Raw genomic sequence first — 19,841 nt, 5'->3', positions numbered from 1 at the left:
ACATACAGGTGATTGAAAATAACCTTAAATTTTACAAAACTCTATTACATAATAAATACAGATTAGGAAATTTTATCTGCTAGTAATTAAATGAAATAGAAATTAACACTGATGAAACAGAAATATTAAACAAAAAGGCTGCTATCCTATTCACCTATTTTTATCTATTAAAAAGCAAACCTTATAGCTATGTGAGTATAATTTGAGAACAAACACATTGTATTTAATATGAAAAAATGCTGAATACAAACACATTGTATCTAATATGAAAAAATGCTGCACAGTTGAAAAATGAGGAAGTTTTTCTACAGCTGATTTTGGTCTTTGAATATACTAGTATTCTTTTTAAAAATGAGTGCAATTGGGCAAGTGATGTCACTGGTAGAAGTTTGTTGATTATGAAATAAACTGATGTAATTTAGACATGCAGTGCTACACGTATTTAAGCAGATTATAATTTAAATTTCATTTAGGTTTTTTATTGAAAGGTAGATGTTTTTTCCAGTTAAAGTAATTGATATTATTGGCATAAAGAGAGAACCAAAAATGAAACAAAATATAGAAGCAGAAAATATAACTGACAAATAATTAACCTGTTGTTAAAACTAATGTACCTATTGTATAAAATTCAGCTAATATATACTAGGGTTAATCTCTCTTAACATTTTCTACACCTACTTCTAATGCACGCAACCTGTTCTGTAAAAAGATGTTCTAATAATCCAAGCCTACCTTTCCACAGTGGAAACAGGGCAGCTGTTTCCTCATCACCTGTAGCCTCTAAGCAATATGACATAATAATGCTAAAACATTGCATGCAGTTAAAAAAAGATACAATCATTTGACACCGAAGAGATATTATTACTAGGTTCTAAACACCACATCACAATGTGCTGTTTTAAGTGAAGTAAAACTTTGTTTAAGTTAATATATCCCTCTGCCTTAGCTGCAACCCTTCTGGTGAAGACGTCTTACCACTTTGCCTGATGGATGTTGAATCATTGATGTTGACAGTTCAATTGCTCCAAAGTAGTGCCATTTTAATTCACCACCCATGTGTCATAATTGGAAACCTTTCTAATGGATTACACCTTTTATCTAATTAGTTTTTTATGATGCAATGTCTAGTTTTGAGTAAGGTATTGAAAAACATTTCTTAGAGGATTTGGAAAGCTTTTAGGGAGTAAAATACTTGCTGACTAATACAATTGACCGAAGATGGTCTAGAAATGCACTTGCACAGCTTGACTATGAAAATGACATTCTTCGGGGAAAAATGAATTACAGAAGCAATTTTTTTTATAAAGGAGCCACTTATATAGTGAAATGGAAAGCCCAACGATACAGCAAATGTTCTTTTGAATTTATGTACCTGTAATGATTTACTTACTTTCTTTCTTATCATCAGACTCTTTGGCCCCTCTTCTGTACCAGTTGACCTTTGGTGTGGGCTGACCAGTGACATTGCAGGTCAGTATGACTGTGTCACCTTCTTTAACCTTCTGGAATGTGGGACTTGACCTGTTTGACACTATTTCTGCAGGAACTGGATTCAAAAAAAGATCACAGATTAGACCAAGATTAATAGCATTAGTTTATCGGTACAATTGGTAGTCTGTAGAACCCAAAAAAAAGCAAATCAGTTCCAATATTTGGACTGCAACCAAGCAAGATGCCTAATAAATCAATAACTCATTTTCTATTCCTGATGTAAAAAGCACACTATGTATACGTATACGTAAGATGTATACTACAGAACCAACAGCAGGTGTAACATTGCATCAGGTTGTGCATCATAATGTGTTAGCTGAGACAAAACTAAGTTGACTAGAAAAGAGCAAGCATTCTTGGTTTATACAAAACTACACTTAAAAGATGTAATAATTAGATATTTTAATAAAAACTAAATTATTCCTGTAATCACTGCTATATTTGTATGTAATATGTAAAAATAAATTTTAAATATACATTAATCGATCTGTTGTGTTAAATTATATTTCACTTGAGTAGATTCCATACAGTTTACTTCAAGTAAAATTAATTACATGCCCACCTTTTACATGAAGATTGACCACCTTGGCAAGCACAGGTTGGGGTCCTATAGAGCACGTATAACTTCCCTGGTCTGACAGTTTGACTTCATCAATGTGTAAATTCCAGTCTCTTAAATAAGGCCGCACAATACTAAAGCGATGGGTGTCTATTACTCTCCTGTCATTCAGGGTTAAAACCTCCCCCTGTGGACCTTGCCAGAGCACCTATGAAAGAAAGAAAGAAAGATAGATAGATAGATACATTATCTTTGTTGATCCATACTCCCTTTTTGACCATCTTCCAATATATAGTAAGTTAGTTGCACATCGATGTAAACTCAAAAATTCTGACTGTCTTCCAGAAAACCCAGAAGACAGCTTCTGCCCACCCCTGCAATTATTACATTGACTTACTTTAAAACAAAAAGATATGCTTAAAGACATGAAAAAGTTACATGATTGTCAGATTATCTTAGGTTCAATCATTATTAACTCAATTGAGTTGAATTTTACTTTGAAAATAATTATCAGTTATTTATTTCCTTTGATTATATTTCAGTATGTTTAGTGCATTTAGAAATCCAGCACTATTAGAGTTTAACTATTAGTGTAAAAGTATTATCTCTAACGTCCATGTGGTTGGTATTTTACTTTTGCGTTTATTGATTTTAATTTGTTCTAATTTTTTCAATTCCACAGATGAAATTGATTACATTATTGATTTATATATTTTCTAATTTATTAGTTGAAATACATTTACACTTCCAGGTATCTTCTTAATGTGCCTTTAAAAAAAGCAACTGCTACATGTATAATCTAGTGCATGGAAAGAGACCAGCAGCCCAAGAGAGAAACAATCTCTTAGATCTTGTTGCTGAGGTCAGATCATCACAGACTTAATTTCCCATTCTTGTTAGGTAAGTCTTTTATATGCCAAAGAAAGGAAGAGAAAGAGAAAGAAAAAAAGACAGAAATGTCTTGAAAATTGGAATTTTCTTGGTTCAAATCCACCATGAATTTTCCCGTACTGATAAGTTAATTTCCTTTTGTAAGAAAAAAAATTACATAGAAAGAGAGGAACCCAGAACTGATAATTATTCTGAAATGTAATTAAGTTTGAGGACCAATTCATGTGAGAGATGCATGTAATGGAGTGTAATAACTAAATTTTCTTTCAAGATGCACACACACTTTTGGCACCTTTCTGATCCCATTTGAAACCTTCAAAAACATCCGGTATACCCTAAGGTAAAAAAAGTTGGCAGAATGTGGTTACTTTTTTAATCAGATTTTAACCTTTAAGAAGTTAGACAATTGTGCTGCATCTTTCCTTTGACAGTTTGATTGGAAACTTTGCGCTTTTCCATAAAAAAAGTTCCCTGTATTCAGCAAAAATTTTCATTTCAAACAGGTCTGCATGACAATAATGTCATTGATATACTTTAAAAAGACATTTATTTCCAAAATATTTCATCACCCCATACCTGACATCCCCAACCCATTTTATTCAATACAATTTTAAATTCTGAATAAACTTTTGCCTTTTTTTAATGGATGGGTCTGACTATCTAACGATGTTAAGTATAAACGAAGGTCATTGTTAATGCCCAATAACTTGAGATTGGAGGAGGCAGTTGACAATGATCAACTTCCATTGTTCATGACATCCTTGTCTTGCTTGATTCAGATTCCCCATGGTGATTAAACTGTTCTTGGCTACGCAATGCACTTATGGTAGAAAAGAGAAATCCATCTTAGGACCATGATGTCCTGTATTCAATTTCTCATGATCATGCCCCAGGTGATATAAGTTTTTCCTGTATTTATAGATTTGAGATGTTCGATGATATTGCAAAGCTTATTTTAGGAAGGCAATACAATCGTTTGATTTTTCATATCCAAGGTGGTATAAAATTTTCTCAAATAAATTTTTAATTGATTTATTTTATACTGAAAATTTAACTTACATGTAGTAATGAAGCTGTCCATACCTAGATCAATCTAGCAGGATTGATCCATATCGGAGGGGTTTCTCGCTAAATTGCTTTCACCTTAAGCAGCTTAGTTGTCTGGCACACCTACTGAAGCTGCTAAAATGGTAGTTAATTACCCCCTTACAGCTTCAGTAGGTGTACCAGACATTGGAGCCTCTTAAGCTGAAAGCATTATAGCAAGAAACCCCTTGGAGATGGGTCGATCCTGCTAGATCGATCGATCTGACAGGGTCTAATATAAATGGTTACATAATATAGATGAGAGGAAGGGGGGATGGAGATGATGCACCATTGTATAAGCAGGGCCTTAGGTATAAAAAATAAACAATTGAAAACCAAATTCTTTCTCTCAAAATCATTTAAGGATGGTATGAAAAATCTGTTTTTTATTACATGTATCTACCTCTTAAACAGTTATGTGAAAGTGCAGTAAAATATTTTATGTCTGACAGTGTTTTGAATCATACTCTATTTGTTTAAAGTTTTCAAAGTCACTTTTTATCATGACTAATTAACCAACTTAAACTATAGGGAAAAGATTTAGTTGAGAAGATGTGAACAGCTTCATAAATTTGATTTTAACATCTGCTTCAACTTCCATATCACTTCCTGACTATTTGCAAGGTGACCCCACTTGAGATGAGGGGTGCTCAATAATTGTATGGACTGCTAGGCTCACTCTCTCCATGGAACAAGAATTCTACTGAGTTTTGATCATTCCAGTACATGTAGATCAATTTGCTTGCAGTTTTCACTTATGTGCATGCATCTTTAGGTTTGGCTGTTCTTCAGGTCAAAACTGTTCTGTCCACTAAAATGACATGTTACTAGCTTGTTTACATATACCTTGAGGCTGCGTCCAGATTAACTTAAACAGTATCATTGATATTGTCATTTAACTAAAAGTTCATTTTGCATGGATCTGCCAGACAACAGTGTCTCACAAAGTCATTATTTAATTTTTAATTTTTTGTTTCAATTTGACTTTGATTTAGATTCATATGAAGGTATGAGGAGAAAGGGAGTTGAAGGAAACTGGAAGGGGGGGTTAGTTTGGTTAACTGGAAATCTCGGGTAGATTATTTCAGGTTTAAGAAAGTTTAAAGTACCTTTGTGATTTGAGGCTTTAGTGTTCATTTTAAGTCGCTGGGATGAATCATGTTTGGCAACTTTGTAAGATACAGGGGCGTAACCAGACCTTTAAAAATTGTACGCACAGATTTTTAAAATTCCCAGCAAAATGTAGACTAACGCAAGAGATGAAGGACAGCGTAATTACAGCATATGTACCACACATCGCAGCTTAATTTCCATTAATAATAAAATCATCATTTGGTCAGAAATATTCTCGCAATTAAAAAAGTTTCAATATTCTTATTACCCAGAACGGTATATTTATTTAAAAGGAGGCTAGCTTCGCATATGTGGAACCCCCTTCGATTAATCCTGGATCCACCTCTAAGTTGAACTAACATACGGTTTCATTCACCTTACATGTGGATGCATGGCTCCCAAAAACAACCAATTGTACGACACGACAGAGCTCTGATACATCTAAGTTTAATTATTTGTTTGTAAAAATTGCCCATGTCACCCTGTTAGTTTGGAGGGGTAAGCTGGGTCAAGTCCGTGTCAAAATTCTTTGAAGCTTTGTAGGAAAAATCCTTCCTTTGTTTCTCTAGCTCCTTCTTAAACCTGGTGTCCAGATTTTATCTAGTGCCCCCAGGGTTGCGGGAGCTGCTCCTTTAAAATAACACTCAGGCAGATTTTTACCTGAGATAAATATTGCCAGCGAGAATGCGTTCGATATTCTCAAGAAAGAGGGTACAGAAGAGTTGAGGGCCACTGAACCCTCCAATTAAGAGGTAAAGGAAGTTCCAGTTAGATGGACGATTAAGATAGGACTTGTTAAGGTTATAGGCATTGTTTACCTCAGTTTGCAAGACGGGGGGGGGGGGGGGGAGTCAGAACAATTGTGCCTATACAATTGATACAGAGGATTTGTATACAGGTATACAGGTGACTTTAATAAGCAGAGGATTTTCTTTTATATTCCATGAAAAATACACTAAATTTATATAAAATAATATCATGGTTGGCCAAAAAATTGTACGCACAGTGCATCCGTGCGTATGCCTAGTTACGCCCATGAGATAGCAATCTCGGAATTATCGCCAGTCACTCACATTATTGCCTGACCAGCTAACAAAAGCTTAGTAATCAACTAAATTATGTGCTACATGTGTATCTTGCAAAGTGGAATGGTCATTTTGATAAAATCTAAACTTGTAGTGTTTTTATTTAGAAGTTTTTTCAGAAAAAAAAGAAAAGTGAATATTTTTAGGAATTTCATTATCATATAGTCTGAATATTTTAGTCATAGCCCTTGAACATTTCTAAACTAAGTATATTTGCCATTGGCAGAGAAGGTGCATAGGAATAAGGTCTTTACAAGGTTGACTTCAGTGTCAATTGATCATTCTCTGAGGAAATCTGCACTTACTATTTTAATTGACATTTCGTAGGACAAATATCATGTTTTGAGGTTGAATTGTCAGTTTGACATTTATGTTGAAGTCAATTTTTGATGGAAGGAACTTGGAACTTCATTCAGGAAAAGTAGTTCACTTACTTTATTTTTAAACACATATAATTAAGCATTTGAGTTTTATTTCATGCTTTGTGGTGATTTTCCTCTTGACATATTCTGATCATTTTACGTTTTTAACAAAATTTAGATAACAACAGTTAATTTTGGAAATTAATGACATATGGAGCTAAACAAAAGTTATGAGAAATATACAACTAGTTTTAAAATAATTTGACTTACAAGGTGGGTAATTAATTATTTTTGAAAAAAAAGACATGTAAGTGGCAAACTGAGAAACAAATTGAATTTGCTCTACCTATAAAATAGTCATGTGTCAGAGTTCACAAAGTGAAATAGCTTGATCATGCAAGTAATAAGGGAGATGGACATTAAAACCTCAATCAATTTTACATAAGATCATTAAAAAAATTAGTTTACTTCCTGTACTAGATAGCAAGACTGCGTAGGTTTTAGAGATGATTCATACTGTACACATGGTCATTTTAAGGTGATAGGCATGAAGTGTGACAGTTGTTAAAGGGTTGTATTCTTATCTGAAGTGAACATACATTTCAGTGGTATTGATCAGAAGGTTGATGGTGTGCTTTATAATGCAGCCTGCCATTTGTCTGTGGTGAAGTATAGCTGTAAGTACCCGTGTGCATCAATAAATGTTTCCGAGTAAATGCACATTCCTCTACACAGTCATTTTTATGCATGTATGTCTCCTTTTTTATTACTATAAGAATATCCAATGTACAAATCCAGTATCTTACAACTAAACATCATATAGCATTAGCTTTTCCTGTGAAGATGGCTTTTCCAAACAAGCCTTACTGCTAGCTCTGTACATGTAGTGCTATCAAAGTACATGCGTGTGTAGATTATATTATACAAAAATCAAACATGTTTCTGGAAATTTTTCCTATCACAATTGTAGCTATGAGTCTCATATTTGGTACTTGAATATCCTTTTTCTCTTCATACACCATATGTGGTGAATATGAAATCTTATTTGGTTTTAGGATGTAATTTGGATAGAGGCATTTTTTACTCCATTCTTTTTTATACCATGTGGTGTACATGTAACAATATACTGGACATACCTGTGTGAGAAAATACCTGTATATATCTGCTAATTTAACTTATTTAGCAAAAGAAATACTCAAGCTGCAATTCTCATGGAAGGATGAAGTAATAGTTTCAGTATCTTAATTTTATATTAAGAAAATAAACATTAGAAATAAGAAGCCTTTTACTTACAGTGAGCTCTCCAAGATGATTCACTGAGCATGGGAGCATGGCATCTTTGTTTTCTATCACCGTCACATTGACCTGTGGTGTGTCAAAACTTGGTAAGAGATTAGGTCTTCCATACACTGTAAAGAGAATTAGATATATGTATATCTTTACGCAAACTATTGTATTAAAATCCATCTTCCAGCTCTACTACTTAGCTCCTGGTGTGACTGGGTATTGTTTTCTTCTTCAGGTGACTTGTTTTGATTTCTTTCTTTTGCATGAGGCATATATTGTGGCAGCAATGGTCATTATTCATAAATGAAAAGGAAATCCGTTGTGACATGGAAGCCCCTTGTCAGCAAGGTAGTGGCATGCATGGTGCTTAAAAATAATCTTTCTTTTAAGAACTTGACATTTTAGATAATAACAAAAAATGAACAATATGCATATATTTTTTGTTGCTCTCTTTGATCTTAGCTGTTCCTGTTAATTTAATCAGTTGAAAACAGACATCATGGGGTAAGGGTTTTTGTCCTGTGCATGTTTGTTTATGTTACATGAGATGGTTCATTTAAGTTCCCTTTGTCCCAGTATTGTGTATTGTTTATTTCCTCAAACAATGATAGGGTCCCAGCATAGCAGAGAGGTCTTTCATTCTTACTGAATTGAAAAGATGTATGAATGTTGCATTTTCTTATGTTTTTATACGTACATGTTTTTTGTTCAATTTCCATATCTTGCAGTACAATCTGCAGCTAAGACATGAACTACGATGTGATAACTGCAATAATGCAGGAAGTGAGTCATTTCAATCAATTTTGTACTTTATTTTTGCTGACGAGAAGTGGTTAACTTTATTTGGTTGGTTTCATACAGAATGATTGATATGAGATATGAAGTTGCATGCAATCAGATAAAAAGAATTTGTTACACTCAAGTAGTAGCTGCCAAAAATCAGAAAGTGAAAAATCTCCAAAAGTACTAAAGCAACCACGAAATATTTTGATTTTCTCCTACATTAATTGTTCACCCTAAACATAAACTAGTCCACCTTAATTGGTGTTTAATGTTCTATTAATTGTCAATTGTAATATTTCTTGATCATTAGGCTACAAGTTCAAACCGAAAGAAAACAGTTTGATCTCATCTAAAGACAAAAAGGATAATGTTGATGATGCCTATGATTGCATTAAATAATCTCCATGCTGTAAATAGGACATGTTAAGGTTGTCTAGACGGTATACCTTCTCTAATTAAGATTGTTCCGAAATTAAGAAAAGAAATCAATATGCAATGTTCTTCAGACACAAATATATCATGTTACCTGGTGATGATGCAGTGTTCTCAGATTACATGGAACGTGCCCAAATTATTACTAATATCTCTGTAAAGTATATACAGTCTGGAGTTGAACTGAGAGGACATTTGCCACTGCATAACAGAAAGTGATGGATGAGAACATAGTGTGTTCTTTAAGAGCATATGCCACCAATTTGGAAAGGCTTTATCTTGATTTCCGGTTCTCATTTTTATTTTAATCAGTCATTTATTGTAAAAATACAGGCAAATCAACTAAAAAAAGAGATTCTTGCATGGTGAATTTATTGATCTATGCTTAGCCTCAATGTTTAGACAAAAAATTGATTAAGGTTGGATTGCTACTGGAAAAACCATTTAAACAAAAAATAAGCCATGTGCATTTTTGTACTTAAAAAACAAGCTCCATTTTATTGAGGGGAAAACCCTTAACTTGCAGGCATCTGAGATACTTAATATGTATTTCTTTCAAAGTTTAGATTGTAGATGTATCTGCTATACCACTCTTTTATGAAATACGAAATCCCATATCTATCGATCTGTGCTTGGGTGATATTTATGGTGAAATACACATCCTTGACCTTTTGGGTAAAAGATAAAGAAGAATTAATTATTGGCAAATAAAAATCTAAATTGTGTGTAGTATTATAAAATGGTGGCTCTGCTCACTGATTGGGTCATACTATAGATATCTGTTTATCTGGAAATTGGTATTCTGATGTCTTCACTAAATCCAATAAAAATTGAATGAAATATTAGAGGACATTTTTTTCCAGTTGTGTATATACATGTTTAAAGCAAATACTTGTTTGCATTTGTGATTATCAATTCTTATGGTACAAGTTTGATAGCCAATAAAATGTTCTAGAGAATTTGGATCAAAATCAGTTGACTTGTCAGTTTTTTTCCCAGTAATGTACACCTGACTTTTGTCCAACATCAAGTGGTTTTTTTCTCAGTGAAAAATGATTTTTCATTGATTTTGGCTAGGATCACCTTTTAAAAGCCATGAGACGCCATTGGAGGAGGATTAATGGCCCATTAATTCTTAAATAAACATAATTAATGACATCATTATTGTTTGATTACAAACATTGGTGAATTTTGAAATGGTTTGCATGTCAGATAGGGAGAGATGAAGGAGGAAATCATAGTTAAAATATGCAATAAAGCGTTTTTATTGTCTTGGAAGCTCCCACCCCTTAATTATATCAAGGTGATCACATGCTTTCTGATTAGAAATTGTAGAGCAGAAGATCTATTTCAGCTCTATGTTTGTACTACATGTAAGTGTGGGAGCTTGACAAATGGTAATTGCATAGATCTAAGTATCTGTCCCTCTTCTGGAAATTAGCAGTACAGTAGGACAATGTTGAAATGAATTGTAATGGTGATGACTACAGGGAACATGTATTGCTTTTGCCTCACTGGTCAGTGGCATATCCATATATAGTAATATATTAAAACTGGTAGTAGTGTTTACGTACATATATCAAAATTCAGTGTACAGACTGCAATGTATGGCATGCTTTAAATTAGTATTTGGTATGACACTTCACATTAGATCCAGGTTCTGTTACACATATACTAAATAAGTACCATGCTGTAAGAGCACATACATTGTATATTTGTTTGGTGGGTGGAGGGAGGGCGCAAGACAAGTATATAAAAAGAGAGGATGAATGTCACACAAAGAAGAGTAATTATGAATGAAGCAAAATTGCAGTATGCAACCATGTTGCTGTAAAAGATACTAGTATGTGGTACCTTTCTTAGAACATTATTTTTACGGATCATATTTAAAATGTTAGGTCTTGGTGATATGAACTAATTTTGGACATAATAAACAGGGCATTTTAGCCACGTTCTATAAGTAAACTTTACTAAAATAGAAAACTGATGTCATTTGCTCAGATGCTATTTGCTATGTATGCTGTTGGGCAGTAGTGATATTAAAATCATCCACTCATCTTTAAACAATTTGTGATGCGGTCATCAATAAACCCCATGCAACAGATGCCTTTCTGACTGTCAAGAAAAATCGATAACTCCTTTGCCACCCTAAATGAATTAGAACATATGATTCTTACTGATATCTGTATTTGTATATGTCCAGAGAATACTGAAAATCCTGACTACTTTTTGACCACTGCAGGGTTTGCTTATAGTATGTTACAAAACTATTATATCGGACCCTGTGTGAACTTAGATGGTCATAAGGAATGTGCTCCTTGCTCTTCACCAGACACACCCCTTGGTATTAAGAGGAACACACCCCAGTCTGTTATTTTATGTAAGTCAAGCATGGCCTCAGATGTAGAACCCTTTCCCATACCTAGATCGATCTAGCAGGATTGACCCATCTCTGAGGGGATTCTCACTGAATTGCATTCAGCTTAAGCGGCTTAGATTTCTGACATGCTTACTGAAGCTGGTAAATGATAGTTAATTACCCCCTAACAGCTGAGTGATTACACCCAACTGCACACTATGAACTTCCTCTGCTACTGAACCACCATTTAAGGGGTGGGGTAGTTACATTAGAGTAGATGTCTGAATTGGGTGAGATCTCACAGAGCTTTAATTTAATTTTTATTTAATTTTATTAAATTTTACACACTGTTTTAGTGACCCCTATGATATAAGAGGGTAATTTATGACCAGTGCCCATATGTGTGTGTGTGTGTGTGTGTGTGTGTGTGCGTTTGAGTGCTTTTTCTTTGGAGATTATTTTATTTGTTAACAGATGATCACAGATGGTTAAGGTCCAATATTTTGATGATTGGAAATTCAGAAGGGATACAGGCTCCCTCTTCCAGGGGTCTTCTCAGCCTACTCTAGCTGTTACAGAATGTGGATGAAAGGCCCCTGTGGGATTTGAGATGATCAAGCTGTCTAACTCATATGTAGCCAACCCACCCCTACCCCAGTGCACACCCCTACCCACCCCTTAGTACACTGATACAGCAGCAGAGGAGGTGATTGCAGGGTTGACTGTAATCACATAGCAAGGCACCTTGAATAGGTCTGAAGTCATGCTTAACCCACTGTTTACAGCTATAATTAATATATGGACAGTAATAGGCACTTCCCAACACCAAAGTGTGAAGTTTTCCCTGCTGTTTTATCGTTTTTGGGGGTATATACTGTACATATAACTTGCATGTTGTCTCTATATAGTGTGTTGTTTAAGTCTAAAAGTAATCCATAAATAGAACACGCTATGATTTTCAACCACAATTTTCATCATCAAATTATTGTTTTTTGATGATAGTGTCCCAGACAGCCTCAGTAATCTGGCCCACATCTGGCCCAGATCTGGCAACGTCTGGCAATATCTGGGCCAGATTTTGCCAGACACTTGCCAGATCTGGGCCAAGTCTGGCAAAGTCTAGCATTTATGCCACATTTTGCCAGACACTTGCCATATCTGGGCCAAGTCTGGCAAAGTCTGGCATTTATGCCACATTTTGCCAGATGCTGCCCAGACTTGGGCCAGATATGGTACTTTCATTTTCAATTTTTATTTTCTATTTATTTATTTTTTATTGACCAGTGAGCTGAATGCATTGAACTGACGTCATTTGATAAATTTTGATTTAATTTATCTCTCTCTCTTTTCTTCAAAGTCCCCTCATAAGTGTGCTATTTGTTTTCACTGAATTCACTGTTCTAAAACTTTTTTTGAACTACTCGTTCCGCTGTTGTAAGATTCCGCTTTTTATACTAAGCCGGTCAAGGACCCGGATGTAGCGTTTCTTAGAGTTATGGATATGAAAAAAGCACAAGCGTATCAAACTGATACAATTCGTTGAGTGATTTGATTCGTGATGCGATTTATTTCGAAGGCATCAACACTGGCGACGAGGATTAACACTAGTGCAAAACTGTGAGTCAACTTTCTTTGAAAAAATGGAGGAAAAATGTGAAATTACGGAATTCGAACCGTACAGAAGTCCAGAGACATTAGGGTCACGCTCGACGCGATGGCTAGACAGTTTTAACCTCTTCGCTGATGGAAAAGATTGATCTTTTCAAAACCAACGGACGGCATGAATAATGAACAAAGATAGAAAATTAAAAATACATGACAGAGGAGACGCGCGCTTGTGTTGTATTCAGCAGGGACAGGTGTACAAGATTTTTTCAGGACTCTCCCAAACACAGGTTAGAAACATGAATGTACATAAGACAGTTAACGCTTTGAATGAAATTGGAACACCAGAAACTGTGAGTATGATGAAACCGAAGTCATTTGACAAACCAAGCCAGTCTAAACATTACAAGTTTAGACATAAAAAACGAAGTAGAAACTCCCTGACTGAGAAAAACATGGAACGTTGGATCACTTTGCAAAAGTCTGCAAAACTGAAACTATTATTCATGTAAATGACAGCTTTGAACATGATAATCCAGGAGTGCATATACATTTGGTGTGGGAACCAATGCAATATACACAGAAGACATGGAGGAAATAGAGGTGTTAATCTCAGTGTATTACCAGATTCAGGTGCATATTGTAATATCATTGATGAAAATACATGGAGAATGCTGAAATCCAAGAAAAATAAATGTGATTCTTGTGGAGGACCAGAAAACAAACAGTATTATTCATACACGTCTGAGAAACCTTTAAAAGTGAAGGGAACATTTGAATGTGACGTAAAGGCAAGCAAAGGAAGAGACCAGTAGTAGTGAAAGGACATGGGATTTGATATGAGTTGATTAGTTTTGAGAATTTTCAGTGTGGTTTAAGGAATAAAAGTTGGAGTTCATATGCTATTCTGCAAATGTTTGAAAAGACATTTTAAAGACTGAACTGTCAATTAACATGTTTTGAAAGGACCGTTTCTCTCCAAGAAAGGAAGGGATGTTGTGTTTTGACTTGACATTTGAATGAACTGTTGTTAACTTGGTAGAGTTACTTGTTCCATTGTTGATTCCTTTAATAATTATAAGCTTGTCAAGGAGCCGGATGTATAATTTCTTAGTGTTATGGATTTGAAAAAAGCGCAAGCATTGCAAATTGGTTCAATTCATTGAGTGATTTGATTCGTGATGCGATTTAATTCAAAAGCATTGATACTGGGGTTTGTTTTTGTGCACATGTAATTCTCTTTTAATTGTACATCTATATCTGTGCTGGAGTATACATATTTTTTTTTTCAGAATTTACATGTATGTACAGTACTGTAGCCAGCATGCAAATTGAATTGAAACAGTTACTGCATGGTTATTTATAATTTTGTTATAACTCTCCATCATCTAAAAAACAATGTTTTTTCATTCATTATTCAAGATTTATTCATTACAAAACTATATTCATTAGTGATTATTATTATTAATGATATGTTTGAATTAGTTTAAAAATGACAATGTATAATATTATTTAGGTTGAGGTGTGCAAAAATATTTCCCCCTCAAACCCCTCCCCCCCCCCCCCCCCCATGTACATGCATAATTAATTACAATTTTTGTAATTTGTGTTAATTCAGATTCGATGAGCAGCTTTGTGTTGAAAAAAAAATTGTTATAACTGTTTTCTTTGCATGTATGTAAGTGACATTTCCTCCTGTTAAGTGTCTGTATATTTGCCTTTTTGCAGTGTAGTTTGTTTTTTTTTTCAAACATACATTGTTTTGTACAAAAAGACAAGGAGTGACCCTTAATTTGTTACATGTTAGTTGCCAGCAAGGTTATATAATGTGTAATAATTTTGTTTAGGGTTTTAGCACAGAATAAATACTTGAATCTTGAATCTTGTATGTCTTTTTTTTTTATAGTAATCTTATTGAATAATTAAAAATAATTTAAAAAAAAAGAAAAAAAAAACAATCTGGGCCATATGTGGTCCATGTCCGGCCCTAATCTGGCCCACTTCTGGTCCACATCCGGCATGCCATACCTTTGCCAGATATTGCCAGTTCTGGGCCGACATCTGGCCACATGAGCAAATGTGAAATAATAAAAAAAAACAATCTGGGCCATATGTGGTCCATGTCTGGCCCTAATCTGGCCCATTTGAATATGATCTGGCCCACATCTGGTCCACATCTGGCATGCCATACCTTTGCCAGATATTGCCAGATCTGGGCCGACATCTGGCCACATGAGCAAATGTGGACTGGGCCAGATGTGGCAATGTCTGGGCCAGATCTGGCCCAAACATTGCCACATCTGGCCCACATGTGGCAAGCCATACGTGGGCCATACCTTTTGCCAGACGTTGCCAGATCTGGGCCAGACGTGGGCCAGATCACTGAGGCTGTCTGGGGTTTGTTTAATGGTCAGTCAGATTGGTGTTAAACAACCAAGCCTTCCAATTGCTTTTCATGAACACCCCCCCCCCCACCCTTTTTTTTTTAAGAATTGACTCAGACAGTCTAATATTTTGGCATATCTGTCAGATAATGTCATTTACCAGAGTCATCCAGGAATTGTTACTTAGCTGAAAGTAAAAAAAAATTAAAATGAATTACAAATAAATATCTCTTCCACTGGCACAATGGAACCTTACCAAAGAGAGGAGATGAAGTGGTGCATAATTAAATAAACTTGTGGTCAATGCTAGATCAACTGTTCAAGCCTGAACATTAGGATTTATTAAAACTGGTTACCTGTTAACAGTTAAGAGTTGAGTGACTTGCATTATCAGATATCAGTATATGCTCAATTCATTCTTTGTTCTTTTATTTTTATTATCTTAAATGTACATATAATGGTTTCATGTGATTTTTAATTTGTAGATACCTGTAGATAATTGAAATAAACAGTTTTAATCTAACAGTATTTATAAATGGAAATTTGCTGCAGTGCACTAGAATGATTCAGACCATGTACAGTCAGTTCTAGATCCTTTCCTAGTAATTTCAGCATTAAAGAGATACAAAATTAAGATTATGATTGATACAGATCAGCCCATTATTCCTCCCTCCCCAGTCGACTCTAAACTCAGTTATTGGCTTGATCCATACTCCCATGAGTTATTTGGTTTGTGGTACATGCATGAGGGAGCAATGAAAGGGGAGGGGGAGACTTTGTTAAGAGATGAGTGTATTATTTAATGAAATAGACCTACTTTGTGTGATTTCTAGAGATGTTTTTTTGTCATCTGAAGATCTATATGGTATAGGTATAAATGCTCTTAGCTATAAGTAATGTCTTCTATTTTGACCACTGCAGTTGCCAAGATTACTGTAATAGCAGTAAACATGTATCAGTACTGTGAGTTTAAGAAAGCTCAACCATGCAATTTGCATGCAATGTAATAGCATGACTTTTGAATCTTTTCTTTAAGTATGCAGCTATTTCTGTCAAACAGAGACAAACAAGTAAAATAAACGAGCAAAAAAGTATTCGTTGTGAGATGTGAAATAGTCCTTTTCAATTTCCCTAGGGCACATGCTTATTTTATGAAAGATTAAGGACTACAGAAAAAATATGTACTGAGTAATTTGGATATGGTCTCCAGATGATAACACAGCAATTGAGAAATACATCTAAGAAGTAATTAAAAAGTGACTTTTAGTTTTGTCTCGCTATATAAGCTGTCAATGCTGCCAAAAACGATTATGTTTTCATCATGGGAGTATGACAGATGATAGCTGCATGTAAGGTAAACTCCCACATGCTCATGGAGAGGTTCAATTTTTAATATACATGAGGAATAATATATGTTGCGATGTAAAAGCTTTCCATTTAGAAAATTCTGGGGATTTTCTATTTTTGACTAAAGAATTCAAGATATCAAGTTTTGTAGGCTCAATAAATTCAATTTTAAGATTAGAATTGAATTATTCTTCAAGATATTTAAAAATCTGTAACATAACATAACCATTATTTTTAAAACTTGATAGAACTGATCCTGGTTAGCAGTTTAAGGGATAGTTGATTTCTTATTTGAGACAATAGGAGGGTCAAATATCAACCGAATATTATCCTTCTTCTACAAGAATTTTTTTCTAATTTCGTAAACAGTTGGTAGAGGTTACCACTCCTTTGATACAATTTAGTTTCTATTCTGTGTAATATTTTATTTCATAAATGAGTTATATGTGATAGTACTGATAATATATTTCCAATTAAATGATTGGTGCAGGCCCACAACTCCTACTGCTTATACTATCTTGCCTCTCAATTGGGACCCTCTGCCTTTGCAAAGACAGGCACAGTAAGACAGCAAGCACAGTAAGGTGTTGCTACAAACACAAACATGTGTTAATTTGACAGCACTGTACAGCAGTGACGTTCTGAAGCAAATGGATTAAAGTGGTAAAGAAGTGCATTCTCTTGTACTTCCTAGCATTACTTCACATTAGAGAGGTATTGATCTAGAAGAGATTACAAGTGCTTTCATTTTCTGAGACTTCTGTAATGGATCTCTATATTTGGTTGTTGCGTAGAGAATCTCTTCCTTCTCAGTCGCCAAGAACATTAACTCTTGTATAATTTTATTCTGAATTGATATTTTAAGCATTCTTTTCAGTGGTGCTTTCAGAAATTATGTCACCAATCACCAGTATTGCATTCTTTATGTTACGGCAAATCTTTTGATAATGATTGAAAAGGAAAGATCATTTGTAATATACTTGTAATAACAAAACTACATAAATTCATAACTTTCAAAAGTATGGGTTTTTTCCAGGCTAGATTTAATGCTGAATTGACCTTAGGGGTATAGGTATTCTTCACTTAATTAACAAATGTTTGAAGTTAATAGGGCTCTCTATTTTCCCATAATAGTAGGGGAATTTTCTCATTATCTTACATGCAGATGCTGCAATGTGTAATTTACTCAACCACAAGGGAACCATTCGTTTGGAAGAAGAAAAAAGGACATGAAATGAGGATGAAATTATGTTATCTGGGTATTATCGAAATTGAATGTGTCCCGACAGATTATACTTTAATGTCCCTGCATGAAGTTATAAATCGCAATACAGTTTGAGATTTGTTAGAGCCAGGAACACATTCTCTGCAGGAAGAGACATCAAATATTTGGTTCTTGATGCTTTGATGATAACAATATATCTTTTCTTAACTCGGTAGAAAAGGGGGAAATGATAAGGGCGTGCATGTTGTTCTTCAAAGACAATTGTCCAACATTAAGAATAAATCAGAAGACAGAACTCAGACTTCCAAGATATTTACTTTTTCAGTGATAAGGAATGACTGAAATGTTCTTTTGCTTCCTATCATTTTGCTCCCTTTTATTTTCATCACCATGCATTGTTCATATTTCAGTTATGTATTTTTACTCAGCATCCTGAATACCAACACACAATATGTGACTATTTTAAGCAAACAGGTTTTCCTGTAAATCATAATTGTATTTCCGACTGCACACAATTATTCATATTCAGAGTAACATGTACATGAACCAGTATGATGTAAGTCACGTCAACTTGCCATGTGCTTCTCCATTTAATCCCCTTTGCTGCCCTGTTTGGAGATTTGAGTATTGAACTGGAGAAAGGGAGACGTGTCACATATACAAATTAGTACACCAGAATTTAACAGACATCAATTTTACTGATGGGACTATGATCCAATATGCTGTTTAAACTAAAGCTGCAAAGAAAAGTAGTGTCAAAGAAATAAGAATAAGGTCATGATATACATCACAATAAACAGGCTGTAGGTGATAAACTTTTCAAAGAAGTAATTTCCAGGAAGCTACCACTCTTACACAGATCAAGTATATTGTCCTGATAATCTAGCGTGAAAATGTCAGATTAAAGGAGGAAATGAGAATTACCCGTTTTATTTTTAATCAAGAATATTTCCTCCCATCGGGCTCATCTTATATTGAAAATATTGCATATATTTTCTACTTAATTGTTTGTAAGATGGATTTTCAACTTGGCAGTGTGACAAAGAGATTGATATTTTAATCTTTTTTAAGAGGCAACATTTAGCTAGTATCATAGGCAGGAGCTACTGATCAAAAATGTAAGGACTATAAACTGGCCCTGCAAAGGTATATTGCCAGAGCAAATTGTGGTAATTTAAGGCAAGGCAAGTACCTCATCTGCTTCTACTGTAGATCACTGTGACTAAGATAATGTAATTTAGAAAAATATTGTAAATTCACAGCATTTTCCTTATAGGAAATCGTGTCAGTTCTTACAAATGTGTATAAGCACTTTTTTTTTTCAGGCAAAAACTTATCAATTAAAATGTCAAATTTGAAAATAAATAGGACTTAACATTTTGTCTTTACCTTACATGTATGTCATAGAAATGTTCTTCCATGTAGCCCAGGTATGAAAATTATATTGGCAGCAAAGTGCATGTACCACCTTTTCTTGGTGGGCATTTGTTTCTTGTCAGAATAAGTTTTCATTTTGTTGTATAGTTGAGAAGTGCTGTTGAGAACCTTGCACGAGCCAAATATTTTCTCTCCAGTTCAATTAGCCTTTTAGGAATTGAATCCAGCTATTTTTACATGTGATCTTTTAAATATATCTCATGCATGGACCTAGCTGGAATTACTAGTACATTACATGAGCAAATTTTTGTGGATATTTTCTTACCTTTCAGCAATGCTAAAGTTTAATGTCATATTTTATAGATAAGCACCTGAAGCACAGTAGCTGTATGTACTTATGATATTATTATATTAATTTAACTATACAATAACACTAAAAAAGTAACAGAATTGGC

General features: G+C 34.4%; 1 protein-coding gene and 1 long non-coding RNA gene across 6 annotated transcripts in view; one reads left to right on the top strand and one right to left on the bottom strand.

Moving 5' to 3' along the window:
• The window catches only part of LOC106172325 (uncharacterized), a 93,448-nt gene that overhangs the window by 9,141 nt on the left and 64,466 nt on the right, over positions 1–19,841 (top strand). The window contains exons 2-3 of the long non-coding RNA XR_001239417.2: positions 1,409–1,470; positions 2,802–2,950. This is a non-coding gene — a long non-coding RNA (uncharacterized LOC106172325). The remainder of the gene's footprint in view (positions 1–1,408; positions 1,471–2,801; positions 2,951–19,841) is intronic.
• LOC106172222 (protein amalgam) overlaps positions 1–19,841 on the bottom strand; it is a 91,999-nt gene that overhangs the window by 11,275 nt on the left and 60,883 nt on the right. For 3 of the 5 annotated variants that reach the window (XM_087001817.1, XM_013552854.2, XM_013552869.2), the window contains exons 2-5: positions 7,881–7,996; positions 2,054–2,258; positions 1,391–1,546; positions 733–780 (exon numbers count right to left, since the gene is read on the bottom strand). In XM_087001817.1, the coding sequence (XP_086857943.1) occupies positions 733–780; positions 1,391–1,546; positions 2,054–2,258; positions 7,881–7,996 (525 nt within the window). The remainder of the gene's footprint in view (positions 1–732; positions 781–1,390; positions 1,547–2,053; positions 2,259–7,880; positions 7,997–19,841) is intronic. The other 2 variants (XM_087001818.1, XM_087001819.1) reach the window with 1 other exon arrangement.

This window comes from Lingula anatina, chromosome 1 (genome assembly GCF_051362555.1).
Source record: "Lingula anatina isolate TDL-2025a chromosome 1, LinAna3.0, whole genome shotgun sequence".
Lineage (NCBI taxonomy): Eukaryota > Metazoa > Brachiopoda > Lingulata > Lingulida > Lingulidae > Lingula > Lingula anatina.
This window is presented reverse-complemented; position numbering and strand designations above follow the sequence as displayed.